The 27,770-nt window shown below is 39.8% G+C and overlaps 1 protein-coding gene across 1 annotated transcript; it reads left to right on the top strand.

The window, feature by feature from the left end:
* The first annotated feature begins 3,355 nt into the window (after positions 1–3,355).
* On the top strand, positions 3,356–12,408 carry LOC131229216 (thioredoxin-like protein HCF164, chloroplastic). Its single transcript, XM_058225109.1, has 5 exons — positions 3,356–3,585; positions 6,508–6,735; positions 10,947–11,050; positions 11,751–12,096; positions 12,207–12,408. The coding sequence occupies exons 1-4, from the start codon at positions 3,409–3,411 to the stop codon at positions 12,031–12,033; spliced, it is 792 nt and encodes a 263-aa protein (XP_058081092.1). The 5' UTR covers positions 3,356–3,408; the 3' UTR covers positions 12,034–12,096; positions 12,207–12,408.
* Positions 12,409–27,770: the final 15,362 nt, after the last annotated feature.

Here is a 27,770-nt window from a genome sequence, read left to right as displayed (position 1 = left end):
AATGTGTAGTTGGCCATTGAAGATAGGAATATCAACCCGCATCTTGAATTCTCGACTTCCATGACGACGTCTCAGCTAGGTAAGCTATCTGAACCCCTGATCGCCATGTCCCATGCACAGACAGATCCGTGGGCCTATTCCGTATAAAGATTAAGTCCCACGGGGAGATGATTTGTCACGGACATGTCTATGAACCCGGGGTCATAGGAAATCCCATCATGCAATTCGCATCCAATACTTTTACACCCGCCCTTTTCAAATACGCATTTCCTGTTTTCATACCCACCGTGGGAAACTTCCTAGGGCCCACTTTGCTGTTTATCATGGCCATTAACACAGGGGAGGACGTGAGGTCGAGCACCATTTTCCTCAAGAGGATAACTATTCCGAATCCACAGAGCTTCTCTGGACTCCTCACAGAGACTTCTTGAATCCACGAGGAAAGAAAGCAGAAAATAGAAATAAATTCTAAGAAATTCGAAATTGATTAATTAATGAATAAAAACGAGTTCACAACCCTTTAAATAGGGTACCAAGCAATGAGAAAGAAATCAGAATCAAACTACAACTCAAACTCCTAGAATCCGCGACTTACTATAAATAGTAAACGGCAGTGATGTCTACTAGTGCACAAGGTTTTCGGCCAAAAATAGTAAGTGTCCTATTTGGCTTCACCAAACCGTTCTCCTAGTTATTCTAAGCTCTTTTCACGTTGGGCGCAACTCCTAAAGCCTGACGGATGAAGAGTTATAATCAAACTAAAACTAACTATTTATAGTAAAAACAAAATTAAAACAGGATAATGAACCCTTGACCGGTTGTTGAAACTCCCGAGAGTCTACCACCGGAGCAAGAGTAAGGATCCAACAACCATGGGACTTGATCCTTCAAATCCCCTCCAACCCCTGGTTGCAATATAGGTTAAGCTTAACCTCCAGATGATTTAGTAGGTCCACTTTAATGGATATATGACATCTAATCAATCCATTTACGAGTGGCTACTAAAATAATTAGGCCAATTCAAAACTTAGGGGAATAGTTGGGATAATTAGGCCAATTCAAAACTTCGGAGAATAGTTGGGATTAGGGCTGTACACGAACCGAATTAGCTCGGTTAGCTTGCTCGACTTGACTCTAAAAAGCTCGATTTGACTTGGTTTGAAACTGAGTACGAGTCGATTTTTTTATTTCAAAAAAATTTTGAACCGAGTTCGAGCTTGCCCAAGCTTGACTCGACTTGGATCGAACCCAACTCGAATCGAACTCGGATCGAACTAGGTCGGTGACTCGGTTACTTTGATGCTGATGTTGCTCACCAAGTATTTGATGAAATGACTCAATGAAGTGTGGCTAGGGGCAAAAAAGCTATGTATGTGAAACAAATATCTTCTTCTTCTTTTCTTTTTTTTTGATTTTTATGTTGTTTAGAAGGTATTTAATGTAAAACTATTGCTGTTGTTTTACATTCAATGAGATTTTGAAGGTGCAGTTTATGTATTTGTGAAAATGCTATACAGGTAAACTCAGCTCGATCTTGGTTTGAACTCGGCTCAGATTGACCTGAGCTGCTGACCGAACTAAGCCGAGCCGGCAAATTAAACTTAAGAACCAAGCCGAGCCGAGTTCAAGGTGGGGCCAACAAGTGTCCGAGCCAACTCGTGTTGTGCCCAGCTCAACTTGGTCAGACTCGTGTACACCTATAGTTGGGATGGAGACACCCACAGTTGAAAAAACTTTCAGATTGTGGGTGAAGCCACCGTGCTTTGTATATGCCATCGAATCCATTATGGACGGGCCAGATATGATCCGTACATCGTGGTGGAGTCCACACATATAAAATAAAAGAAAGAAGAATGAGCTTATTTTCCAATAGCTCCTTTTGTAAGAGGTGTTTGGAATAAACTCTTTGCGCGCAACCAAAATCTCTCTGTGGCCCACTAAAATGTCTATGGGACAGTGGCGCTTAACGCTTCAGATCCACTGAGGTCATTATAGAACCCACCATGATATATTTACGTTACATCCACGCCACCCATCTGTTTTGGCATATCATTTTAGATCATAATCCCAAAAATGAAGTAAATCTAAATCTCAAGTGGACCACAAATGGTGATTGACCATTAAAAATTCTTATTGGCCACAATAGTTTTGGATCAAGCTTATATTTGTCTGGTCCCTTCATCCATGTCTTTGTGACGTTATCAACAGGTTATACGTCCAGTGGCTTCCAAAAAATAAATAAAACGGTGGATATTCAATTAGCACAGTTTCTTGTGTTGGGATCTGCTTCATTTTTGGGATCACGTCCAAAACTGAACTATCAAAACGGATGGATGGCTTAGATGTAAGCCACATACACTACGGTGGGCCTCATAGCCAGGGATCCATTGAAGATGCTCCGGTGTGAAATCTACTTTATCCATTAGTTCAGTCATATCGTGTGAGGAAGTGAGCCGGGTCCTTACTCGTGTTCCGGTGGTGGACTCACAGGGGACGCAATTAGCTACTTACAGGTTTGATTAGCGAGAATCGCTACTGAAGTGACGTCTTCAAGTTATGTGAGACCCACAATGATGTATGTGTTGTATCCACACTGTCCATCCATTTGGTGATATAAATTTAGTGTATGAGCCAAATAATGAGTTAGATCCAAATCTCCAGTGGACCCCACAACAGAAAACAGTGGAGAGAGTGCCGTTCACCGTTAAAAATTTCCAAGAGGGACAAAAGTTTTCGATCAAGCTGAAATTTGTGTTTTACGTTCTTTTATATCTGTCTTAACTTATGAGCACGTTGGATCTCAGATAAACGTTTCAACAGTGGGCGTCACTCTTCTCTTCTCACTGTTTTATCTGGTGGGATCCACTCCAGGTTTGGATCTCACTCATTCTCTGTCTCATGCCTTAAAATGATATCTCCAAGTGGATGGATGGTGTGCTCACAATACATACATCATGGTGGGTCCCACAAAACTTGGTGACGTCACCTTAGTAGCGAGTCTCGCTGCTTACGAGTACCCATAGGCGGTGAAATTCCAGACTTGGAAATACGCAGACCATCAAGGGTTCGAGTACCCATAGGTGGTGAAATTACACTACCGCAAGAGTGTGTGTGCATGTTTAAAATAAATAAATAAATAAATAAGCGAGCCTAAAAATTCAGTACGGCGAGTCTCCGTATTCATGTTTTCATGTGGTGTGGCCCATTTAAGTTTTGTATCCGCTTCCCTAACATTATTCGACGAAACTGATAAACCGAACGGATGACACAAATACACTTGGGTCCCACCACAGGGGTTTTGTTGCACCGGCGGAAATTCGCGGCCCTTTTAAGTCAAAAGGGTGATAAATCAAATACAAATACAATACAAGTATCCAACGCAAGAGACTAGTGCCATACATTTCATCGATGGCGCGCGTAGCATCCAACCCGATCGGACTCGGCCTGCCCGAAATCGCACCGTATTTCCAGCCATCCAATCCTCTTCCCTTTCTCCGGCCTTCTCTCCGATTCCAGATCGGAACTCGTTCCTTTCCCAGGTTATATTGCCAGACGAATCCCAACCAGACCGAGTCTCCCACAACGGTTCGATCGTTATCCTATCTATCTTTCTCTCTATCTCCTTCAAAGTCTAGTTATAATACATGTTTATCTTTCAATACTTCAAAACCCCATTTGTTTTCTTCTTCTCTTGATTGATAAAACCCCATCAGATTAGATTTTGTTCGGATGACTGCTTTTGATACATTTGGGATTTTTGGATCCATAAACCTGTAATTTTTCGTTTATTCGTTATGGTGGTTGTCGTAGAAATCTGCTCTGTTCTCTGTGGACGCCACTTTCCTGTGCCCCGCCTACATGGAGCCCCGGCAGGCGGAAGCTCTGTGGGGCCCACTGCGATGTCCGTGAGAATTCCAATCCGTCCATCTGTTTCTCCAGCTCAAGTTAGGACACCGGCCCAGAAACGAGACAGAGTCAAATCTAAAAGTGGGCCACACAACGGGAAACGGTGCGGATGAAAACACCCACTGTTGATACATTCACGGGGCCCACCGTGATGTTTATGCGCCATCCAAGCCGTTCATAAGGTTACTCCCACTGGTGGGACTATTACCCAGATCGCGAACTTCTATGGCCCCACGAAGGTTTCAATATTAGGCGTTCAATCCCAACTATTTCCTATGGCGTGCCTCACTGATGTTTTGGATCTCTCTCATTTTTAGACTCGTGCGTTAAAATGAGCTGGTGAAACTGATGGATGGAGTGGATGTCACACGGACATCAGGGTGGGCCCCCACATCATGGTGAGGCTTCCTTTAGGTGGGGCACTGGAGTTGTTTTGCATCTGTTCATTTGTTTCTTTTACATGCAGTTTTCATTTTGGGTGTGTTTGCTTGCACTAAATATAATGAAATATTATGATATTTTCCACCGAATTAGACTGATTAATCATGAAATATTATGATACTTGGTTCAACCAAACGCTTATCGAGAGCAGAAAATGGAAGAGAAGAAGTATGTGGGGATTTTGGGGTTGGATAGTTTTTAGGAATTTGATTTGCCTCAACTCAGGATCCAGTGCGATTCGCCACCCACTGAGGCCCACACACTGAGATGGTTTGAGGATTTGAACTGTCCATATTCTCGTTAGCACCATTGATAAGCTATTTGCCCTTAATCTCTCTTCAGTGATGATTCTAACCTTTGATTTTTAGAATTGAATGTGAGCCATTAAAAAATTTCTTTTCATTCTTCCACATCCATCCACAGATAGTGGTGGTCACAGTCATCCAATCTGTGTAAGTTTCTTACTGTGGCGTGGATGGCATGGAGTCAACACAGACTGTTTTGATCTTCAGACCGCTCAACATGTAGATCCCAGTGGGTCATGGCACATGATGGATCCTAAGTTTTGACAAATGCAAAATGAACTCATGTTTTAGATGGGGTCATGCCTCTAATCTCCAGAAAGGCACCGGATTTCTTTTAGATGTGTAGATGTCATGGATATGAATATAGATATCGTATCAACCAATACGGTGGTATCGTATCTGTATCGGCACGGGATGATATGCGATATGGGGCTGTATCGACCCAATATGAAAAAAACTGACCTGTATCGTCTGATATGGGGTTGATACGACCAATACAGGCCAATACGCCCATAAAAGCCTGATTTTGATTATTATTTTTTTTTTTCAAAATTTCACTCATGTTTCCTCTTCTTCTTCTTCTTTTCAATTTAAACCATGGAAGAAGCTAAAAAACTCATTTTAGGTTAGATCTAGACCTATTTTGGGATCAAAACAAATAATTTGAATGAGATTTGACCAATCAAAGCGAAGTGGTCCATTTTGGGAAAAATCAGAAAGAAGGGTAAACCTTCACTTTCTTTTTGATATTTTCATATTCTTTTTGTTGTATTTTAATGTAATGGGCCCTCGTTTACCAAATCATGTTTGATTTGTGTTCAATTAGGGCCCATTTAGTTAACCTTCAACAAGTCAAACCGATTGACAACATTCTCATCAAGGAATGGTCCGATACACCATCATATGCATGTCCAAAATAATAATTAAAAAAATGATTGATTTTTGAATATTTATTCTTTTTTTATCCTAATACTTCCTTGATTCTTTGGCTTTTTTTTTTTTTTTCTTCCAACCGATACGGGCTGATATTGTCCGGTACAAACTGATATCAGTATGCGATGCCTGAATTGTATCGTTTTTTTGGCTGGGCCGATATGCCTTCCTATACTGATATTTAGAACCTAGGTTGATGCATTCAGTCTCAGCTGATGTGTAGAGATAAGGCTGAACCTGCACTGAGTATCATGGACGGCGGCATGATTCCATTATCAGTACTCCCAAAGACACCCTGCAACCTGACATGCAATCCCACAATTAGTTTTATTGTAATAATTGGGTCATTCAAACTCTTTTTCTGTTTAATCAAGAGTTAGTGTGGCATTTCTAAACTTGCTGTGGCTCATTGAAAACTGCTTGGTTTGATTCTGTTTATTGATTTAATGAGGAATTATAGGGTCTTGGCCATCAGCAAACATATAGTTTGTTTCACAATTCTTTACACACGGGGCCTGTGGTTTGGTTATCCGGATCATTAATCTGATGGGTCACTGCGGATAGGTTATGTCCCAAAAAACAGCTCAGGTTGGAAGATCCTAACCCCCTTTATTCAGTGGCCTACAAATAGACATTTAGTGAAAAGAGTGGAACTGTGGATAGCATGCAACCGAAAAGGGCCAAAAGATCGAATGGTTATGATCTTCTGACCTGGGAGATTTTTTGGCCATCCCCCTTCAGCGGTGGGCATATCAGATGGGTTGCCAAGTCATGGTCTGGTGTATATGTCATTGGGAGCCTCATCAAACTACACATTCGCTGAGGCTTTCTGATCTTGTAAAATTATTAGTCCTGTATAACAAGGACAGTGCAGTTCTCATGTAAATCCTTATAACTTGCTTCAGTTGTGTGTGTTTCACAGCCTCAGGAAGATCCACCTGTCGAGCCTGTTTTGGCCAAAGATAATAACGTTGAGCAAACTACAACTTCTACTCAAAATGTTGAATTGGTTAAATTTCCAAATAAAAGCATCAATAGGCGGATTGCCGTGGCATCTGCCGGAGCTGCTGTGGGACTTTTCCTATCGTCAAGGTTAGAGTTTGGCGTTTCTCTCAAGGACCTATCTGCTGCTGCCTTACCATATGAAGAGGTCAGCCTGTCTGTCATTCTCTGCTCTCCCTGTAAGTTTTGATTGGTTTTCTTATCACTTTGTTTAATGAGGATTTATAAGGTCTTGATGCATTGGGATGTATATTGTGGCTAGGTGTGTTTGGTCAATATAGGTAGGGCCCATGTTTACGTAATTAGTGATCTAGATCTTTAATCTGATATGTCCTACAATGATGACGATACCCCAAAATCTCCCTTATCATGATATTCTAACTCTTCATCTACATGTGTACAACAGTTGGTGAAAAAGGCCAAAGATTGGATGGCTAGGGTTTTCTAAGTAGAATTTTTTGTTGCCCCATCCATGGTGGGGCTCATGGTATCAAGTGGGCTGTTAGGATGCTTTGCACCTCTTGATTACTGATTGTTCCTTTTCTGACAGGAAGGCCAAAAACTCCCAATGTTATATCTCATCCCTAATTTATTCCAGTAACAATGTCAGTATGGAAAGCATTTGCATGTCCATAAGCACTCTGTAGCTGAAATTTGTGGTTTCAAAATCATTGATCACAAGCACTAGTGGCTGTTTTGTGGCCTTTCTGGTCATTGAATGCGGTAATGATTAAATAGGAGCAGATAGACAGAAGCATATGGCATCACTGTCAATTTGGAAGGTTGGGGAACTTTCAATCATGTTCATAGGTCCTTTGAAGATTATCGTAGCTGAGAGTGACTTTCCGATAAATTTTATTGTGTTGATGTTTCTGTTATTGCATAGTTTCTGACCCTCATGGATTTTGGTTATGAAACAGTTCCATCTGTATTCTTTTTGGAATAAAAAAATGAAGGAGAGAGAACAGGGGGGAGCTGTTGCGATAGCAGAACCAAAAAGGCTACAAGCCTAGAAACAGAAAATTAAAATCCCTAAGGTAAGAAACATTTGCTGCCCATTCAATTAGTAATTTTTTCGCCCTTAAGCCCACAACTTGAGCTGAAGATTGCATAGTTTCTGACCCTCATGGATTTTGGTTATGAAACAGTTCCATCTGTATTCTTTTTGGAAGCTGACAGTTACAACTGTGGGCTTCCTGCAGATGACAGAAATTCAAAATTCTCTAGAATGTTACTATTTAATTTTCTCTCTCTTGGTTACTTCTGTTTTTGTGTGGGTTTATTCCCAACTTGGTTAATGTGATGCACCGTATCTAGTTTCTTGTTCAAGGCTTTTCTGCCCAGGTTTGGGTAAGTCCATTCAAGATATAGATCTACTGTGGCTCTTTGGTCCTAGGCATGTCTGTCAAAGGCCATAGTATCCAACTATGTGGTATCCAACTATGTGGAGTAGCTCTCTCCATGGAGTCTCATTGCTATAGATATTCACCCACAACAAGAAAAAATAGTGCAACTAGATACAAGGAAGAAGCTGATTGCAATGAAGTTTAACGTACCAAATTGAAAGTTCAAATCACATAAGATAAAGGTGCAATGACTATGAGCAAGCTCAACAGTCCTCTACTATTATACTAGGGACCACTACCGTCACCCCCCTCCCCAAAACACAATACCACAGAGAAACAAGAGAATTTGCTCAAAGAAATATCATTTAACTATCTTATTCTAAAGGGCCTATGCCTTATTTATCATGAATGTTTATAAGGTTTCCTCCTTGAGAAAATCTCTAGCATAATCTAAAGAATCTAAAAATAAAATTCCATGCTAGTTAGGATCTTTAAAAGAAGAACACCCTTAAACATGAAAATTTAATCATACTTATTTCTTAGCATAGAATATTTTTCCTAACATAGAAATATGAAAAAAAGGAAATTAAAAACAAGTTGAAAAAGGAAATGGGCCTTTTCTTGCGTAAACGTGTGGAGTGTGCACGTGCAGGATATGGAGTGATTGCATCAATTCCCCCTGCTTGGAAAAACTTAGCCTTGTCGAGTTAATGGCATGTACTCCTCATAGAGCTCTGGGTTGATGCGCTTGAAATCGTCTGCTGAGATCCACGTGCTGATGGATCTTAGTTGGCGCTCCACTTCTGATGTTCTCCTTGGCAGGTGGAAACTATCTGATCGTCTAGCACAATGATTTCTTTGAATTGGCACGGTACCTCGGGTATTTGGATACTGCGTTCTTCCATGCTCTCATCTTCATGATGTCCAAGATAAAACATAAGGTCTTCCACATTGAAAATGGGGCTGATCTTCATTTCGGGTGGATGCTTGATCAAGTATACATTATCATCTAGCTTCTTCAAAATATTTTAAGGACTTCCCTTTTTGGAAACAGTTTGGTGTAAGAGTCTGTTAGAAACCTCTTAGGTTTGAGTCGTACTATGACCTTATCCTCTTTTGGAAATTGTGCAAAACGCCTTTGGATACACCATGAAGCTGCTGGCAGTAGGGTTGGTGGGTGTATAGCTCTTGGCTTAAGGGCTATTGCATCTTGCCACCAATTTCTACGCTTATACTTTTCGAGCCATTTGGTATGCTTTGTCCACATTGTTGCTTTGAATGTTGAACCTTAGTCTATTGTAATAACGCTTCACTTATTGCTTTTTCATTTCCATTAGGTGGCAACGGATCACCAATTCATAATAATGTTGTTTGTATTCCTCCACAGTCAGATTGCATGCCGTAGTGTGAGGTGCTCCTAGAAAGAAGTCATCCCACAATACAATGGGAGAAACGTCCGCTTCAATCTTGCCTTTATTTCCTCCCAATTGCTTCCGGGAGAAAAGCTACAACATTACAAGTCTTCTTTGATAGTGTACCACTAGTCTTGGACCGTGCCCTTATTTATTTTTATTTTTATTTTTATTTTTTGGGGGAAGATAAGCAAATTTTTTATTAATCCCAAAGGGCTAATGGCCCAAAACTTAGGCCAAGAGAAAAAGGAGAAACCCACACCCTGGGGCGGGGAAGAAAAAGGGAAAGAGAAAAGGAAACAGAAGAAAGCCCACAAGGTAGCAAAATTAGCTTTATGGCTTTATCCATTTCATACGAGCAGAAATACTACTTCATTTGACTTTAGCCGGTCATTGAAAACCTTGGGATCCAAATTATGATTGTAATATGGGATCTCAATCTTGACATGCTTAGCAGGATTTGTGGAGCAAACATTTTGCCACCATTTATGATAATTTTGATAATTCTATCGGGGGTTGTTCATTCTTCTTATTCCTAGCCGCATTTAGCAATGTTGTTGGATCGTATTCCTCGTGGAAATCACTGTTTTGGCTAGGATGACTTGGTTCACATTCCGGAATTCTAGGTCTCCCTCAAGGCCATCCATAAATATTTGACGATCTGAATTAATTCCTTTTCTTGCTTCTTCAAGAATAGTAATCTATCATTTAAGAGTATCTACTTTGGTCATGAAATAAGGCTTCATATCGTCCAACCCATTTCTTGATCAAATCGACCACTTGCTGCTAGGTCAATATAGTCCTATCCTGAGGTTCAGTAGCCATCCTACGATTGTAAGTCATCCCTCTTATTGTGTTCATGAATGGAAAGGTTTTGATAGGGTTGGGTTTTATTTTATTTTTTATTTTTGGATTTGGTAAATGGGAAGGTTGGGTTTATGGTAAATTATGGGTTGTTTACTGGTTGAATGGTGGGTAGGGTTTGGTACTGTTTGGGATAGAAATAGAGTGATGGCTTAGGTGAGATGGGGGCTGTATGTGGTCTATGGTGTAGAGCTGAAATAATAGGCTGTTTTTGGGGAACTGTTTTGAGGGCAGGTTTGAGTAAAGATCCCATATCGTAATTCCCTGTATGCACCATGTCCTAATGCATCTATTTTATACAAGTGCGGCCCAGGATTCCAAGACCCACGGTATGGTGATCGAGACTGTTGGTATGATGGGCCTTACTGTTTGCTAAATCTACCCATCCAATCCATTACTATTATTATTTAACATTTTAGTTAAGAATATTATTATTTGGGTAAATCACAAAAATGCCCTTCGGTAAATGTAAGCAGATATGGATATGATAATATCGGTATCTGACCAACTTAGAAGTAGGATAATCTGGTGACAGGGTAATCAGGTAAAAAATCCCATATCGAAATCTGATTCAGGTTGGATATGTGACGTTGGTTAATCGGGTACAATGGATATCCATTGTCAGCCCTAAGTATGGTAAAATTCTCATGAGACATGTTTCTAATTTACTACCAGATTCTGTAAGCTGCATGTGCTTTGCCAAGTAATGGTTGTTTACAGTTTCCCCTGTTGTGTAGGCTCTTTCAAATGGGATGCCCACCGTCGTGGAATTTTATGCAGATTGGTGTGAAGTTTGTCGGGAATTAGCCCCTGATGTCTACAATGTTAAGCAACAATACAAGTAAGGTTTTCTTCTCGGAATTTCTTTCTTGAAATATAATATTCTGAAGATCTTGAATTTGATCAGAAAAAGAAAAGAAAAGAAAGAAAAATAAAAAAAAACAAAACACTGCAGTTTGACTTAAATGATTTCCCGAATGTCTGAAATCCTTGCAGTACTTCAAAATTTTAGAGGCAAACAGATCACCTCTTCATACGCAGAAGTTTTTTTTTTTTTTTTTGCTCCATGAGAAGTCTAAACATGTTCTTCTTTACAAACTGTGCATGATTCTAGTGTTTTTGAATAACCAGGGGGAAACATGTGAATGTATGTTTTCTTATTTCCCAAACTCAGTGGAAATATACAAAATTCTGCTAAATAATTATGCTCTGATGATATAATAGCTCATCGTTTCTGAAATTCCAAATCAGCTAAAGGGGCGTCATTGTTCTTTCCCACTGACTAAGCATGTTTAACTATTTATGTAAAGTATAATGATTAGTTTTTGAATTGTACTTTTGAAAGAGTTATCTGATCCGTTTCTAAAGTTATAGATTTATTAAAAAACTCAAATAAGTGTTCCATGGCACCTGAAAAGATCACAGAGTTTTCAGAAGTCAAAATGTTTTTTAAGATGTGAAAAGTCAATTTTATAAATGATGGTTTCCATGTATCCTATTTTGCTGTTGGCTGTGAACTTAACAAAGGATAATTTTTCTAGGGATCGCGTGAATTTTGTTATGCTGAATGTCGACAACACAAAGTGGGAACAGGAACTCGATGAATTCGGCGTTGAGGGTATACCCCATTTTGCTTTCTTGGACAAAAATGGAAATGAAGAAGGCAATGTGGTGGGCAGGCTTCCAAGGAAGTATCTGCTTGAAAATGTGGAAGCCCTTGCAAAAGGGGAGGCTTCAATACCTTATGCGAGGGTTGTAGGGCAGTACTCTAGTGCTGAAGCTAGGAAGGTGCACCAGGTTGTCGATCCTAGAAGCCATGGTTAGATGTTTCTTCAATTGGATCAGATACCTCAGGATACAAATGGAATAAAAGATAATGATATTCAGGTAATTATATAAAAGTCAGCGTCTATCTTTTTCTGACTCATCAGTTTTAGATGGTCAATTTCAGAAGATGAAGCTGATTACACCAGGCTATTCGTTCTCTCTTTATGCAGGTTGAATTTTAGTTCTTGGACTTGCATTCAAGGCTTGCTGTTTGATTGCCTGGAAAGATAACAACACTGTCTCTGCTTCCATGTAACTTGTATGCAGGTGAGAATTGGCTTTTATCCACTGTATAATCTTACTTGGAAATGCTTGTATGGTAACTGTTAACAGTATTTTCACATACAAGATCCAAAAGTCTCATGTGCTTCACATAGAACCTCTAAATCTCTTTCTGCAACTCTTGGGTCCCACATCATGGTGACCCTCCTTTCTCTTCACTGTTTTGTTTAATGTTCTGGGCATAGTTCAAAAACCCAAAAGCTCTACTTAGATTCAATGTCTTGCTTGGTTGGGTTAGCTCGAAGACTTGGACTAGCATGTGATATTTACACCATGGCTTGCCCTTAAATTGTATGAATGAATGAATGATCCTGATTTCTCATAGATGCGAGTCATTCGAGCATCAAGGAAAGGTCTTAATAGGGTGGGTCTCACATGACTGTGGCAGCAATCGGCGAGTGGCAACACACACCACTAACGTCTAGCCTGTAAAAAATTGGTCAATGGCTCCAAGGTCTTAACCATTCTTAAAGGGACCCACCACTGAATTGTGCCGGGTTGCATATGTATGATGAATATTACACCATTGGCCATTTAGCTCAGCACAGATTCCACATACACATTGGCCCACTCGATGAGATGAGTGGTCAGATCTTTTGGCCAAGTGAATGCTCTCATAGTGGACCCGGCCTGATGAATTGTGTGGATCTCTAACCATCAAGTGTCATGTTGGTGTATGTGCTCAGTAAGACCCAGTTCAACAAACCAACTTTGGAAGTATAGTTTCCACAATGAGCAGAAGATGTACCAAGTGGTATCATTTTCAACTATTCTAGGCTATCTATCTGATGGGCCTCATTATAGGCAAGTTATAAATATTAATTAAAAAAAAAAAAAATCCCAGATTTGAATATCCTACCTTTGAAAATCTCTGGCCTTTTCTATATTTTTCTTAACCTGCTATTTCATATTGCAATTGCTTGAAAGTTTAGAAGTGGCAATGGGCTGGGTTTAGGTTAGTTCATGACCATGAGAGCAGGCTTTGGCCTAAAAATAATATTAGTAGCTGTTAGTCCTAGACCTGGGTTTGCCATCTGGGCTTATGTATGTATTTGGACTCAAAATTCAGTCCTGGATCAATACACACCTAAAGTTCAGAGATCCATGCATATGGCACACGTGTCATAGATCTGGATCATTTGTTAAATATTTACATTGTGAACATGACAAGGCCAACATCAAACTCTCAACGCACCTGGCTGGCTTACTCGATTAGTGTACTACATTGATTTCTGGTATATGGTATGTCACTGTAGGCCCGATATGTGGCATGGTCCGGATATACAACACGTGTGTGCTACAAGCATGGATCTCTACTACGTATTCTATGCGCCAACACGAGGTGGCCCACAAGATCCACGGTTTCGATGGGACTTGCCTCTGATGTGGAAACGAAGCACACGTTTTGGATGACTGGAAATTCCGAACGGCTAGTCAGGAATCCTTACTTGTAGGGCTGTAAATGAGCTAAGCTGGCTCGCTTGGCTCGATATAGTTCTGTTTGACTAGGTTTGAACCACGACTTAGGGTAAGCCAAGCTTCGTATAATTTAGCTGGTTTGAAAATGAGCTGAGGTTGAGTAGAGTGGAAATTGACTCAGCTCAACTCGAAGCTCGATTTAAAGCTTGGTTGGCTTGAGCTCGGATCGGCTCGATCAAAATAAAAATTCCTAAAGGCCTCGTCTTACCATGTCTGTTCATTTTTTAACCTTTTCCTCTACAAACCTAACTCAAGCAACCCCCTCTGTCTCTCTCCTCCCGACTTAGCCACTTGTCAGTGCCTGACTCAGCTTCTTAGCCGCATGACCCACATCCACCAGACTCACTTTCTATCTTATTCTCTCTCTCAACAGTAAGGTAGCTCTAAATATAATATTTAATTTTTTATTTATTTATGTAATTGTTTGAAAATTATGATTTACAAATTGAAAAACTTGAAGATTGAGTTAGGACTGAATTGGAATTGAGAGCTTGAATAGCCGAGCTCGATTTCAAGAGAAACATGGATAAGTCACTCAACTTCGCTCGATATGCAGCCCTACGAGTCACTTGTAGCTTCCATGCATCTGAACTGAAGTAGGTAAATATAAACATCAGGCGGGCACACGTGTACATATTTGAACCACACGTCAAATTTTCATCGTTTTGCACATGTGCGGCCTACATAATGATTCTATTGGCCTGGTTTTTTTAGGCACGGCATCTATGCCGTTAGGATTGCCTGATGAGCAGCTTTCATCTTACACCTGCGTGCCTTATTTTTCATCGGAGGAAAGCAATTCAGATTGCCAGATCGTGGGCCCTGTTATGGATGGAGCAAAACCAAAAATCACACGGTCGGATCATCTTAACCATCTAAGTTTGGCTATTGATTCTGGACAGGTGAACACCTCTTTAATCATACATTTGATAGATACCGTTTAGATGGTTATTTATGATCTTTTCATCAATAGATGGGAATCATCACATCTGTCATTATAATTACCATACATTTGAAATGTGTAGGGCCCACACGTGATGAGATCAATCCTGTCCATCAGGTGTGCCACCCATGTTAGACCTTGATCCCAAACATTACATCGTTACAAATTTCAACTGTAAAATCTGCCTAAAAAATATCTTTAAGTGCTGTAGTCCACCTTAGCTTCAGAACAACATGATTTTTAAGAGCCTGTTACAATTGGGGTCGTTATTGCCTTTTACAAATGTTTGTTTCTTTTTTAGAGATTGCTGCCTGAAAATTATAAAATTTTTAATTGAATTTCTTGTATTTGTAGGTGTATAAAATTATGTGGTGCACTGTGATGAATATGTTATATTCATGCTGTCCATCTGTTCCACAAGCTTATTTAAAGGCATGTGTAAAAATTAGCAAATCCACCGCTTAAATGAACCACACCACATGAAAGAGTGGTTATAATGGATCTCAGCCATTAAAAATTAATGCCTTCCTAAAACTCACATTAATGTTATTTTCCATCCGACTTGTTCATAAGATCATACAGACATGGACAAAGGAAAAAACCAAAAAAATCATCTTGATCCAAAATTTCTTTGTCCCCCAAGTAATTATCAACAATAGACTTTTAATTCTCACTTTTTAATGTGGTGTGGCTCACTTGAGCTTTACATCTGCCTCACTTTTGGGCTCATGCCCTAAAATCAGCTGTTGGAATGGATGGATGGCATGGATATAATCTTATACATCATAGTGAGCCCTACAGATTTTGTGTCCCAAATATCTTCCATGCGGTAAAATGTTTAAGCTGTAATTCTCAAACTTTTAGATAAAAGGAGGAAATACGAGTGTAAAGAAGGAGGCAGCTCATCAGATGTTGGCCCACGTGAGTTCTGAACCAGCCCCAATTTTTAAGTTTCCATGGTGAAGCACGAGGCGGCTCATCTGATGGATGGCATGTTGTTTCCCACGTGGCATATTCACAATATTCTGTCCGACTCGTCTGTCTGTCTGTCTCGCTCTCTTCTTAATTAATGTTTTCTTTTGCTTTTAAAAAATTCTCAGAATAATCTATTTAATTGGGTGGTTAAGATTGCCTGACGTGACTTTAGATTGGGTGGATTACGTGTCATCAAACAATGGGACTCGGATTGGCTGGTGATGCCGCCAGTTGTCAATGGCTATGGTCGGTGCAGTGTAGGCCCGACTATTATGTGTGTTTATCCACTCCGTCCATCCATTTTTTTCATGTCATTTCATAGAAGAAAATAATGTTGATTGAATGCCCACCATTAGAAACTTACTGGGGCCCATAAAAGTTTTAGATCAAGATTGTATTTGTATATATATATATATATTTAATACCTTCATCTAAGTCTGCATAATCTAATCAACAGGTTAGATGCCAAATCAACATTACTGTGGGCCTCTACTGTTATCCTGTGGTGTGGTCTGCTTAAGATTTATTTTTGCCTCATTTTTTGTTCAAGCCTTAAAATGATCTCGAAAAAATGAATGAACGCCCGTATAAAACACACATCATGGTGAAGCTCACAGACCACAGACCAGTAGCCAGCAGCCGCTTCGCTAGCCAAACCGTGTACAAAACAATGTGCAAGACACGTGTTAGTGATCGCAGCCATTCATAAAGTAAGCTACACTGTAAACATGCCATGGACCAAATATTAAGCTGTTGAATGGCTCAGATTAATAACATATGCAAGACACGTGGATCCTAGACATTTATTCCTCCCCTCACATGAGGGGCCGCTCATTGAATCTCTATTCTATTATTTTTGGGTATGGCCTGCGGTATCCCTTGCATAGGGCTTTGCACTTCACTGAATTTTTATTTAATTGTAACCACTAACCAATACATACCACATGGAGGGGTCCACACGGAGGGACCGCATATTGGAACGTCCGTGATCAATTTCTCATCACGGATATTCATAGGCCACTGTTACTTTTGAACCGGTTTCCAAGAAATGAAATTCCCATGAATATTCAAACAGGTGAAACGGAGGGTATTTACCGTTTCCAGGTGAAACGATGAAAATCAAACAGGCCCTAAATTAACGTTCCATTTGAGTGTGATTGACCGGAAAGAAGGCGATGAGTTTGCCTTTGATCAATAAACGCCTTAAATTCACAAGGCAAGCGGATTGGCGGGTGTATTGACGTTAGTAAGTCCTGTGGGTCTCATTATGAGCCACATGTTATATCCAAACCGTCCATCCATTTGACGAGCTCGTCTTAAGGCTTGATAGGAAAAATAAGACATATCTAAAGATCAGTTGGACCACACTGCGTAAAGCAGCAGGGGATTGAACCTCTACCTTTGAAATCCTTTTTGGGGGGTCACGGAAGTTTTGGATCGATATGATATTTCTTTTTCCTCATCATCCAGGTCTTTCTGACCTTACGAACATATTTGATGGAAAATAAACATTATGGTGGGCCCTACGAATGTTTTAAGAGTGAAAATCATTATCCCACTACTATTTGTGGTGTGGTCCAGTTGACCTTCGGATATGATTCAATTTTTGGATCATGCACTAAAATGATCTCGAAAACTGGATGAACAGTGTGGATATAATAAGTACATCATTTTAGAGCCATGCAACTTTGATCTCCTTTGAACCGTTCATATCACTGGGAGCTTCTGGAGCGTCCGCGCTCGTCTTCACACGACACGTATATACAGCATCCATGTAGCTGGTGTGTGGTACACCAGCCAATCCGCGTCCCTTTTGAATGGAAGCGGATTGACCGGTGTATCACACACACAAGCTATATAGGTGGTGTAGATACGTGTCAGCACTCCTGGAGCTCTGAGTTGTACGAACAGTTCAAAGGAGATCAAAGTTACATGGTCCCACAATGATGTATTTATTATATCCACACCGTTCATCCATTTTTCCAGATCATTTTAAAACATTAGAGAATCATATCAAAAGCTCAAATGGACCACATCAAAAATACACAAATAAAAGTGGGGATAATGATTTTCACAGTTGAAAATTTCCTAAGGCCCACCCTAACGTTTATTTTTCATCCAATCTATTCATGAGATAAAAAAAATACCTGGATTAAGAAGAAAAACAATTTTCATATATATCCAAAATTTCCGTGACCCCCAAAAGGGTTTCAATGGTAAATGTTAAATCCACCACTGCCTTTTGCAGTGTGGTCCACTTGATCTTTAGATCTGTCTTATTTTTCATCTCAAGCCTTAAGACGGGCTCGTCAAATGGATGGATGGTTTGTCTATAACACATACATAGTAATGGAACCCATAGAACTTGTTGTTGTCAATACACCAGCTATATTGTTGGTGTGTGGTACACCAACTAATCCGCTTCCCTTATGAACTAAGAATTTTTATTGATAGCTTTTGAAAGAAAAAAAAAGGAGTTGAGCATTTTTAAATAACTTGAAACAAATCTTAAAATGTAGTTAAAAGAATCCTAATCAAGTAAAGACATAACGAATTTCCTCGTTCCGGAGACATATCATCACTCAAGTTTAAAAAATGTCCAGAGAATAAAACTAAAAATTCTTTGAATTTCAACATGTCAGCTGATTTGTTGACCATCAAACAAGGCTTTAACTCATCAACAAGATTCGTAGACTTGTGTAAACTGGCAGAATTTATCAAGCAACCAATCTAAAATTTTTGGTGGAATTTTGACCCATCGACTCGATTGGTTGATCAGTCGAACTACGTAGAATTTTATCGATTTCTCTTTGAGCTACTTCCGGTCTATGTGTGTTAGGAATGCACTTGATCCTTGTCCTACATTAGATCCCTCCACTTGAAAAAAACTCATCCTTGAGTTCTTTAATGGATTGATCATGATATGTATTCAACTTCCTCGGGTTCTTTAATGGACTTGGTTCACGATATGTATTCAACTTCGGATGCTAACATTTATTAGGTTCTTCACTACAACACTCATTTCAGGTAGTTCAGGTAATGGAAACTAGTTGAGTGTAGATTTAAGAACTCGGGCATACACAACCTCAAATTGGGCTTATTTGGTAGATTGATTTTTTGCGTTGGTGAAGAAAAACTCAACTTGAGAAAGACCAATCTCCAGCACAATCGTCTTGAACTCCTCTAACTAGGGTTGTGCATCGAGCCGAGTCGAGTCGAGGTGGGCCAAGCTCGGCTTGACTCTTCCATGCTATACTCGAGTTCGAGCTCGAGCTCAACATTGAAGTTTGGCTTGTTTGCCAAAGCTTTCGAGTCGAGTTCGAGTCGAGCTAGTGGTTCGAGTTGAGTCGAGTTTATCTCGAGTCGAGTTGAGTTTACCTCGGTAGGGTAAGGGAAAGAAAAAGGGGGAATGGGGACGGGTAGGGTCGGGTAAGGTTTTTTTGTAAAAACTTTTAAGTTTTAACTTCTTTTTTTAAACATATATTTATATATATTATATTTAATATTAATATAATATATATTATTAAAATATATTACTCGAGCAGAGTCGAGCTCGAGCTCGAGCTTTGAGTTAAGTCGAGTTGATATACATCATGGTCGTACTTGGCTTGAACTCAACTCAAGCTTTAGTAAACAAGCTTGACTCGCCTTGAGTCGGCCTTTCAAGCCGAGTCAATCCGAGCTGAGTCGAGCCGAGTCGAGCGAGCTTTTCGAGCTAGCTTGACTCGTGTATAGCCCTACCTCTAACACTGGCTTTATATCTTTTAGAATGTTCACAGACTCCATATCTGCATCATTTTCTACTAATGTCACCATCACTCCAGTCTTCTCAGAGTATTTGACAAAATCTCGTTCGTTTAAAAGATGTTGTTTGTTCACTTTAGAAGTATTGGGTTGGTTTTCCGTTTCTACAGGGCCATACGTATGCCACTAATGAATTCGGTGGTTTGTTGCTACTCCATTTCAACTAGGTCGCCTCTCGCTGACAAATAATGGGATTGCTCTGCATAACCCTCACCCAATTTGCTATCTTCACATCTCGCTGACAAATAATAAAATTTCTCTACATAAACCATTACTGATCGACTATCATGCTAACGATTTTAGTTTTGTTGGAATAATATTATATCATAATTGTTAGGGAGGAGCCATGCGTGTAACAATTGCTTTATCCGTGACCATATGCAGATTGGCGCATTCATCTTTCTCGTCTGTAAAAGTTAAAGCTGCTCCCACCAAGCCAAAGCTCCGCTCTTCAAGTTGTGAGCCACAAATTTAACTTTCTTCTTTTCAGAGATGTTTATGTAGTCGAAAAAAAGTTCAACTTCAAGTAGAAAATTGAGAAAGTTCTCAATGTGGAATTGGCCATTTAAGCCAGGAGGATCGACTTTCATCATGAATTCTCGATCTGTATAATTTACCCAATTGCCGCCTCATTTAGGATGTTGGAGGATCATGTCATTGATTTCCTCGTTGCTGGATCTCACATCCTTAGGTGTGATTCAGTGATTTATCATCGACATCGTCTTGCGACTAGCACGATTGGGAATTACAGTCCCTACCGGAGGCGAATCATTGCTACGAACATGGAGTTGCCATAGGGTCTCCGTCATGCGATCAATGACAGCTTGTAGACCTTGCATGACTTGTCGATTCTCCTGCTCCACCGCTTCAAAAGCCGTCGCTGGAAGTGGGCATCGAGTCGAGTCAGACCGAGTTAGGTCCAACTCGACTCAATTCGATTTTGCTAACTCCCTGACCCAAACGCGATCTGACTTGGGACCGAGTCGAGCAGGCTTGACTCGATCCGAACCGAATCTTGGCTGGGCTGACCCGCACCGAGTCTAACTCGGTCAGAGAAATCGAGTCGAATCAAGTTGGCTACGATTCAGATTGGGGCAATGGGTCTTTGACTTATTTTAATGTTGGGTTGGGTCCAATTATGAATAATCACAAAACAATGTTGGGTTGGGTCCAATTAGGAATAATCACAAAATAATGTTGGGTTCTTATGTTGGGTTGAGCAAAAAAGAATTTAGGTGAGGTTAGGGTTAGAAACGTTGGCCCGGATTTCCAAGTTGGGTCCTATACTCCTATTGAGGTCAGATTAGGCTCAAGTTAACCTCAACTCCACCCAACACACCCGAGTTGTAACCCTAACTATGGCGCTTGCGGGGAGCATAATGTGAATGCAGGTCTTTGTTGTGTATTAACACAAGTGTCATATGTTGGGCACTTGAAGATTGATAGCGGTACATGTATAAATATACAGAGCTTTAATTAAAACCATCACACATCTGCACACTTGGCACGAAATGGGTCATTCAACTGTTATTTGGGAGATCCAAGGTAAGATTTTTCAATTTGGGAGATTTCATGAAGCATCATCCATGGTGAGACGCATTATATCAATATGTTGAACCATTTAGCTAGGTCATTCAACTGTTAAAATATCACAGATCCGACTTCCAAAGTAAATAGACTTAGTCAAAAATCAAAAGTAAATAAACCTAACATGCACATGCAAACAAATAAAATTTTCATATATTCAATAACCTCTTTACAATGAATGCCTTGGTGGTGTATAACCAGATGAAACTTATACGTTTGTAGAGTCACCATGATATTTCCCACCATTGGTTGAGAATGACCAGAAAGATCCTATCCCTATGTTAATGTTTAGCCAATTTTTTCATTAGAGATGGAATGTTGTTTTGTTGTTATACTAACTGCTTGCTCCTCCTACCTATTTAATGGAAATAGGATCTTCTCATCTGGGAGGTTTGTGCGTCATATGGCTTGGTCCATTATATCAGTGGAGTGAGTTGTACACGAGTCGAGTTAGCTCGGTCAGCTTGCTCGACTCAACTCGCCTTGGCTTGAAATTGGATTCGGATCGAGTTGAGCTAATTTTTGGAGCTTAAAATTTTTTTTTGAGTTGAGTTTGAGCTTGTTTAAGCTTGACTCAACTCGGATCGAACCTCAACTCGAATCAACTCAAATTGAATTGGCTTGGTGACTCGCTTATCTTGATACTGATGTTGCTCACCAAGTGTTTGATGAAATAACTCAACGAAGTGTTGTTTGGGGTGCGTACATTCTCCAATGTATCGGTTGGTGGCAAGGGAGGAATGGATACGAAATAAATCATTACAAAAAAAAAAAACTTTATATTATAAGACTGCCCTCATATCTTGATCTTGCTGTTGTCTGCCGAGTGTTTGATAAAATACCTACAAAGTGTTGTTAATGTTTTGCATTCTTTGAGTAATTGAAAACACACATTGTGTTTGGAAAAATGTTGCACAGGCTTAAAATTGGCTCGAATTGAGCCAAGTTGCTGACTGAACTGAGTTGAGCTGGCTAGTCAAGCTCGAGGACCAATCTGAGTGGTGTTTGAGCTGGGGTTAGATACTAGCCAAGCTTGCTAGTCAGGCTCGAGGACCAATCCGAGTGGAGTTTGAGTTAGGGTTAGCCTACCAAGCTCGACTTGATTCAACTCGTGTACAGCTCTAGATAGTGGTCTGGATCCGGGACCACGTGCACTACATGAAAGGGATACTCCTAGATTTGGGTGTTCTGTAATGGATCCATCATTCCATGTTGCGGGGTGATCTATCACTAGGTTCTATTCAACAAGTGGGCCATGGACAGCTTAAGTTTAAAAAATCACATGTAACCAATCCTCTCCATCAATATACCTAGGACCTATCACGAATAACTCCTCATCTAGATTCACAGCTGAGGTTGAGGTAGCTGATTTGGTTTTAGGTTTTGCTCGGGTTATGGGTCTACCTCTTTACTTCATGCTTTTCAATCCTCCTCTGTTTAGCTTTTTTTTTTTTTTAAAAAAAAAAAATTTTAATCCCTTGCGCTGAGGTCTGAGTTGTTTCTTTTTCTTTCTCTTCTTCTTGGAATTTGTCTCACTTATCTTATTTTCAGGCTTAGCTCTGGTAAGTAATACGAGAGTATTGTTCATTTACTTTTCAAATAATAATAATAATAAATAATAATCAAACCTACCGGACAATCCAATTCGTCTGATCAGTGCCCCCAATTCCATGAGTTATAAGGTTGGCAGTATTTACCAAATTACCATTTGTGGTCTGAAATGTTGGACGTAGGCCAGTGGGGCCCACTGGTGAGCAATCACTAGTGGGTGGGTCCCACATGTTTAGGCTTTCTCCGGCCTTTTCCATTCGGTTGAGATTTCAAATTCAACTTTGAATTTGAAATATGATAAGAGATAGGGATTTGACCGGATAATATGGTTTCATCCTATCTCATCCGATCTCTCCCTCCTTTCCTATAAAAAGGGATGCGCTCTCTCTCGCATGCATGATATACGATAAACCGAGAGTATACAGAGAGATACAGTGAGCACTATAGTCTGTCCATTTTAGCTTGTCCTTGAGACGATCTGATCCATAGATCGCAATCCCGGGCCACTATATACCGTAGGATCAGAGGTGTGAATAGTTCCATCTACTCCGGTAGTAGATAGGCGGGCCGTTGAAGCACTGTTCTTCTGCTTTGTGAGGGTTCCAAACTTCCTGTAGACCGTCAGATCTTAAGGGCTCACCTTCCGCGCTTCCCAACAGTGGTATCAGAGCAATCAACGGAGGATCTCCGATTATTATCATCTAAAAAGGTAAGTGGCCCATCTTTTCCTTTAGGATTGGAATTATGGCCCACCATTTAATCATCGTCTGATCAGTCGTACAGTGGATATACATAAATGTGATATGATACATATCTGATATGGTGTACATGTCTGATATGATGTACAATGGTGATGTTTACATCACAAAGCAAATTCGCATGTACTTTCAAAAATCACATATTTGTATGTACACATGTGATCTATACACAAATCACGCTTGATCACTAAACTGATCCGGATGATGTACAATGGTCACGTATCAAAGAAACGTGTAAATCTGATCACATAGAATTTTCACATGGAATTTGTAATATACACGTATAATGTATATATCCGGGTGACGTACAAAGGTGACGTGTTGGTCTACAAAACTTTGCTAACATGTACATGTACAACACGTTACATCAATGATATGTCAATATGTGCAACGAGTACAAATACAACAACTGGGTGTTGTAATGTGTTCATGAGTTCTTTGTACATAGGGAAGCGTGTTGTACATCAACAACATTCCCTACATGTAACGTGTTGGCATCTACTTATGTGTAACGTGTTGTACACCAACAACATGGTTTACGTCAATGCAACATGTTATCGTCTATACAATGCAACACTTACTGTACACGAGCAACGTTGGATGCACACACATTGGCTGATGTATTATAACACAAATCTGTTGCTGTACACGAGATCTCATGATGTACACGAGATCAGTTACTGTACACGAGATGTGTTGCTATTTCATGCATGTAAATCTGTTGCTGTACACAAGATCTCATGATGTACACGAGATCAGTTACTGTACACGAGATCTGTTGCTATTTCATGCATGTAAATCTGTTGCTGTACATGAGATCTCATGATGTACACGAGATCACTTACTGTACACGAGATCTATTGCTACTTCATTAGCCATATATAACACGTGTGTATACTTCAATCATATATAACACACATGTGTACATCATGCAATTCAATTGTATGTATGAAACGTGCAGCAACGTGTATGATAGGTGTTGGATTGTAACGTGTTACATTCCGATATGTTACATTGCAACGTGCTACCTACATGCACTAAAACACGTTGCTGTACATCAGTATAACAAGTTGGCTGTAAATCACTCAGATGGTTTGAAGTATGTCCATACATAATGTGGCCCACTACTTGAACTGTTTGGATTAAATTCTATATATTTAAAAACCATCTTTTCAGCAAACATGCCACAGTAGATGTTTTGGAAAGGTGTTGTTCCCTATTTTCCGCCAACACGCAACAACCTATTCCTGGTTGTACGTGGAAGGTTTCCATTCTATTTGGGTTGGAATGGGGGGGTCCACTTATGATGCAACCTAGGGGATCCGCTCCAATCATTATTTTCTCCGTATCATTTCATTATATGGGGTTAAAAATGAGGCGGATCCACTAATCTGGTGGACCACACCACAGTAATAGGTGTTCAACGCCAATTCGTATAGACCATCTCTTGGCGCACCACCTTATTTTCAAGCCAATGGTCTGGGATTACCGAATGGTGAGACCCACTTGTAAGATTAAAGAACAGAAACAAGTTATATATTTTATATTAACGTGTTTATATAACAGATTGCACACATGTGATTACATTGAAACTGGATTCAACCTTGTTATAGTGACGTACACTACTACTACACGTCCGGTGTTTTCTTTACATTGAAAGAATTAGCTGTAGTATACACGTCAGCAACACATGATGTTGTATACATACCATCCATCACGAGATATGTGTTGAATCCAAACCGTCCATCCATCTGATGGGCTTGGATTTATGTTAGAGAAGCACAAAAAAAAAAAAAAAACACTTGGTTAATGTGCAAGTGTACACATGTGTTAACATGTCGTATGATATACACGTGTATATCACATATGTTACTAGTGCCTCTCAAATTCAAATGCCTAGCTGCTGTGTGAAGCAGATTGGCTCATGTACATCTCACGTGTTGGCTGATAGTATAATGTATATCTGTAAAGCTGCAGTGCACGTGTTGGTTGATGTACACGTGATTGGCTGATGTACATGTGCAGCAACTATGTTTTTAGTTTTGCTAATTTCACATGTGTAGATCTATTGAAGGATGATGGACTCATATCAAAAATATAGTTTCCTTTATAATATCTTCTTCACTGTTGATCTATTGCTCATTAGTGAACGAAACGATCATCAATCATAATGATCAATGTTGATGAAAGGATCCATCATCAATAATAATCATTAACGGTAATGATCGGATCCATCACTAAAGATCATGATCACAGGTGAAGAAAGACCCCTCCTGATATCTTAACACTTCATTTTTCTTTCTTTCTGATGATGTTTATATATGAGAAAATATTTGGCTTGATGTGTTTCGATCTAAGCGTCATATTTATTTATTTATTTTTCATTGAAAATAGTAAAACTTAGTGCTTAGATACTCCCTATACATAAAAAAAATAAAAATAGGTTGTGCATAACCTGAGTGGGAGTTTATTCTCCTCCACCAAATGATGCATGCAACTAAGTAATGGTAGGTTGCACGTTATATAAATTTATTCTTATAAAAGCATTAAATCTCATCTTAAAAAGAGAACTTGATTGTTCTACACCGCCCATTCGGGTATGTGGACTTTCAGATCTAATTAAGATGCGTTTACTACTTTTATAATTTGAAAATTTGTAGAACATGTAGAAATGCTGATGATTAGTGTCAATACCTTAGATCATAGCTAAATAGTAATACTCATGCAATGTAGAGATGGCCACCAAAGCGTTAATCGCTGAACAACTGAAAGGACAACATTTCGACGGCAACAACTACGAAGACTGGTCCCGCGCTGTGCGATGCCTTCTGGACAAGGACGACATATCTCATACACTCGATGTAGTTTAAGAGGAACCCATCCTATTTGAAAATGGGAATTTACAAGAATATAGAGTTGCGATGACTCGCTATAATAAGTGGCGAAAACAAAATTGATCAGCCCATAATGTCTTTCTTAGCACTATGCACAAAGAACTCATACCTACGTATGAAGTGCATGAAACCGCTAAGGGAATCTGGGAAGCACTGACAGATGCCTATGCGCAAAAGTCAGATGCGAGAGTTAGGGTAATAGAATTAGAATTTCAGGAATACAGGATGCCTGTTGGCTGCCCCATCAAAGATCATATTCGTAAGATGGAGCAAATGATAGGTGCCCTTAGGAATGTTGGGTGCAAATTGACTGAAAATCAGAAGATTATAGCTATGCACCGTTCCTTTCCTGAATCTTGGGCCCAAATCAAAAGAATTCTGAACCATACTGATTCTATCACTATATTCAGAGACTTTTGTGGCCACTTGGTACGTGAGGTTGAAATGAATGCAATTTAGCCAGGTTCGGCCAAGGCCTTTGTAGCAGAGACCCATAAGCGAAAAGCTAACAATAAACGGTTCAAAGTTTGCAAGAAGGCAAAGAAGAATAATTAAGAACAGAAGACCACAACAGCTGCTCCAAATCTCAAGAAGGGGAATGGAAAGAAGTAGAAAAAGAAAAAAATAATCTGCTTTGTCTGTAGAAATTCCGGCCATTATGCTCGGCAGTGTGCTCACAAAAAGATGGTAATTTCTTAGTCACAAGATACTTTGTATGTTGGCGTTTGTTCTGAAATCCTTTCCGTTGATACTATATCTAACGAGTGGATTTTGGATTCAGGCGCAACAAAGCACGTGACACAGAGTCGTCGAGGACTCGAGGAATTCCAGCCTGTAGCTAAAGGAAGTTACAAGTTGTACATGGGCAATAACGCTGTCGAAGACGTACTAGGGATTGGCGTTCTCCATCTCCATACGCGCATAGGGCAAACAATAATCCTTCGTGATACTCTTTTTGCACCGGGGATGCGTCGAAATTTAATTTCTGTTTCTAAGTTATTATTTGATGGTTTTGATATTCGATTTTTCGGGACTAGAGTTTCTTTGAGACTGAATAACCTCATCTTTGCATGAAAAAATTTAATTTCAGATTTATTTATTCTAGACGTAGATTGTGATAATGCCCCTCTTGCTTTATCTGCTATGTCGAATTAAAATGTAGTATCTGAATCTCAAAATTGGCTCGCGAGGTTAGGTCACATCGGAAAGGATCGTATGACAAGACTAGTACGTTCTAGTCTGTTAGACTCCTTATCCAAAGTTGATTTGCCATTTTGTGAACATTGTGTATCCGGGAAGACATCGAAGAAACTATTTCCCAAAGCGGCTAGGTCTAAGGGCACACTAGAGATAATCCATTCAGATATCTGTGGACCCTTTGATGTACATGCTAGAAACGGATGTCAGTACTTTGTCACTTTCATTGACGATTACTCGCGCTATGGATATGTGTATCTCATC

This window comes from Magnolia sinica, chromosome 16 (assembly GCF_029962835.1).
Source record: "Magnolia sinica isolate HGM2019 chromosome 16, MsV1, whole genome shotgun sequence".
NCBI lineage: Eukaryota > Viridiplantae > Streptophyta > Magnoliopsida > Magnoliales > Magnoliaceae > Magnolia > Magnolia sinica.
This window is presented reverse-complemented; position numbering and strand designations above follow the sequence as displayed.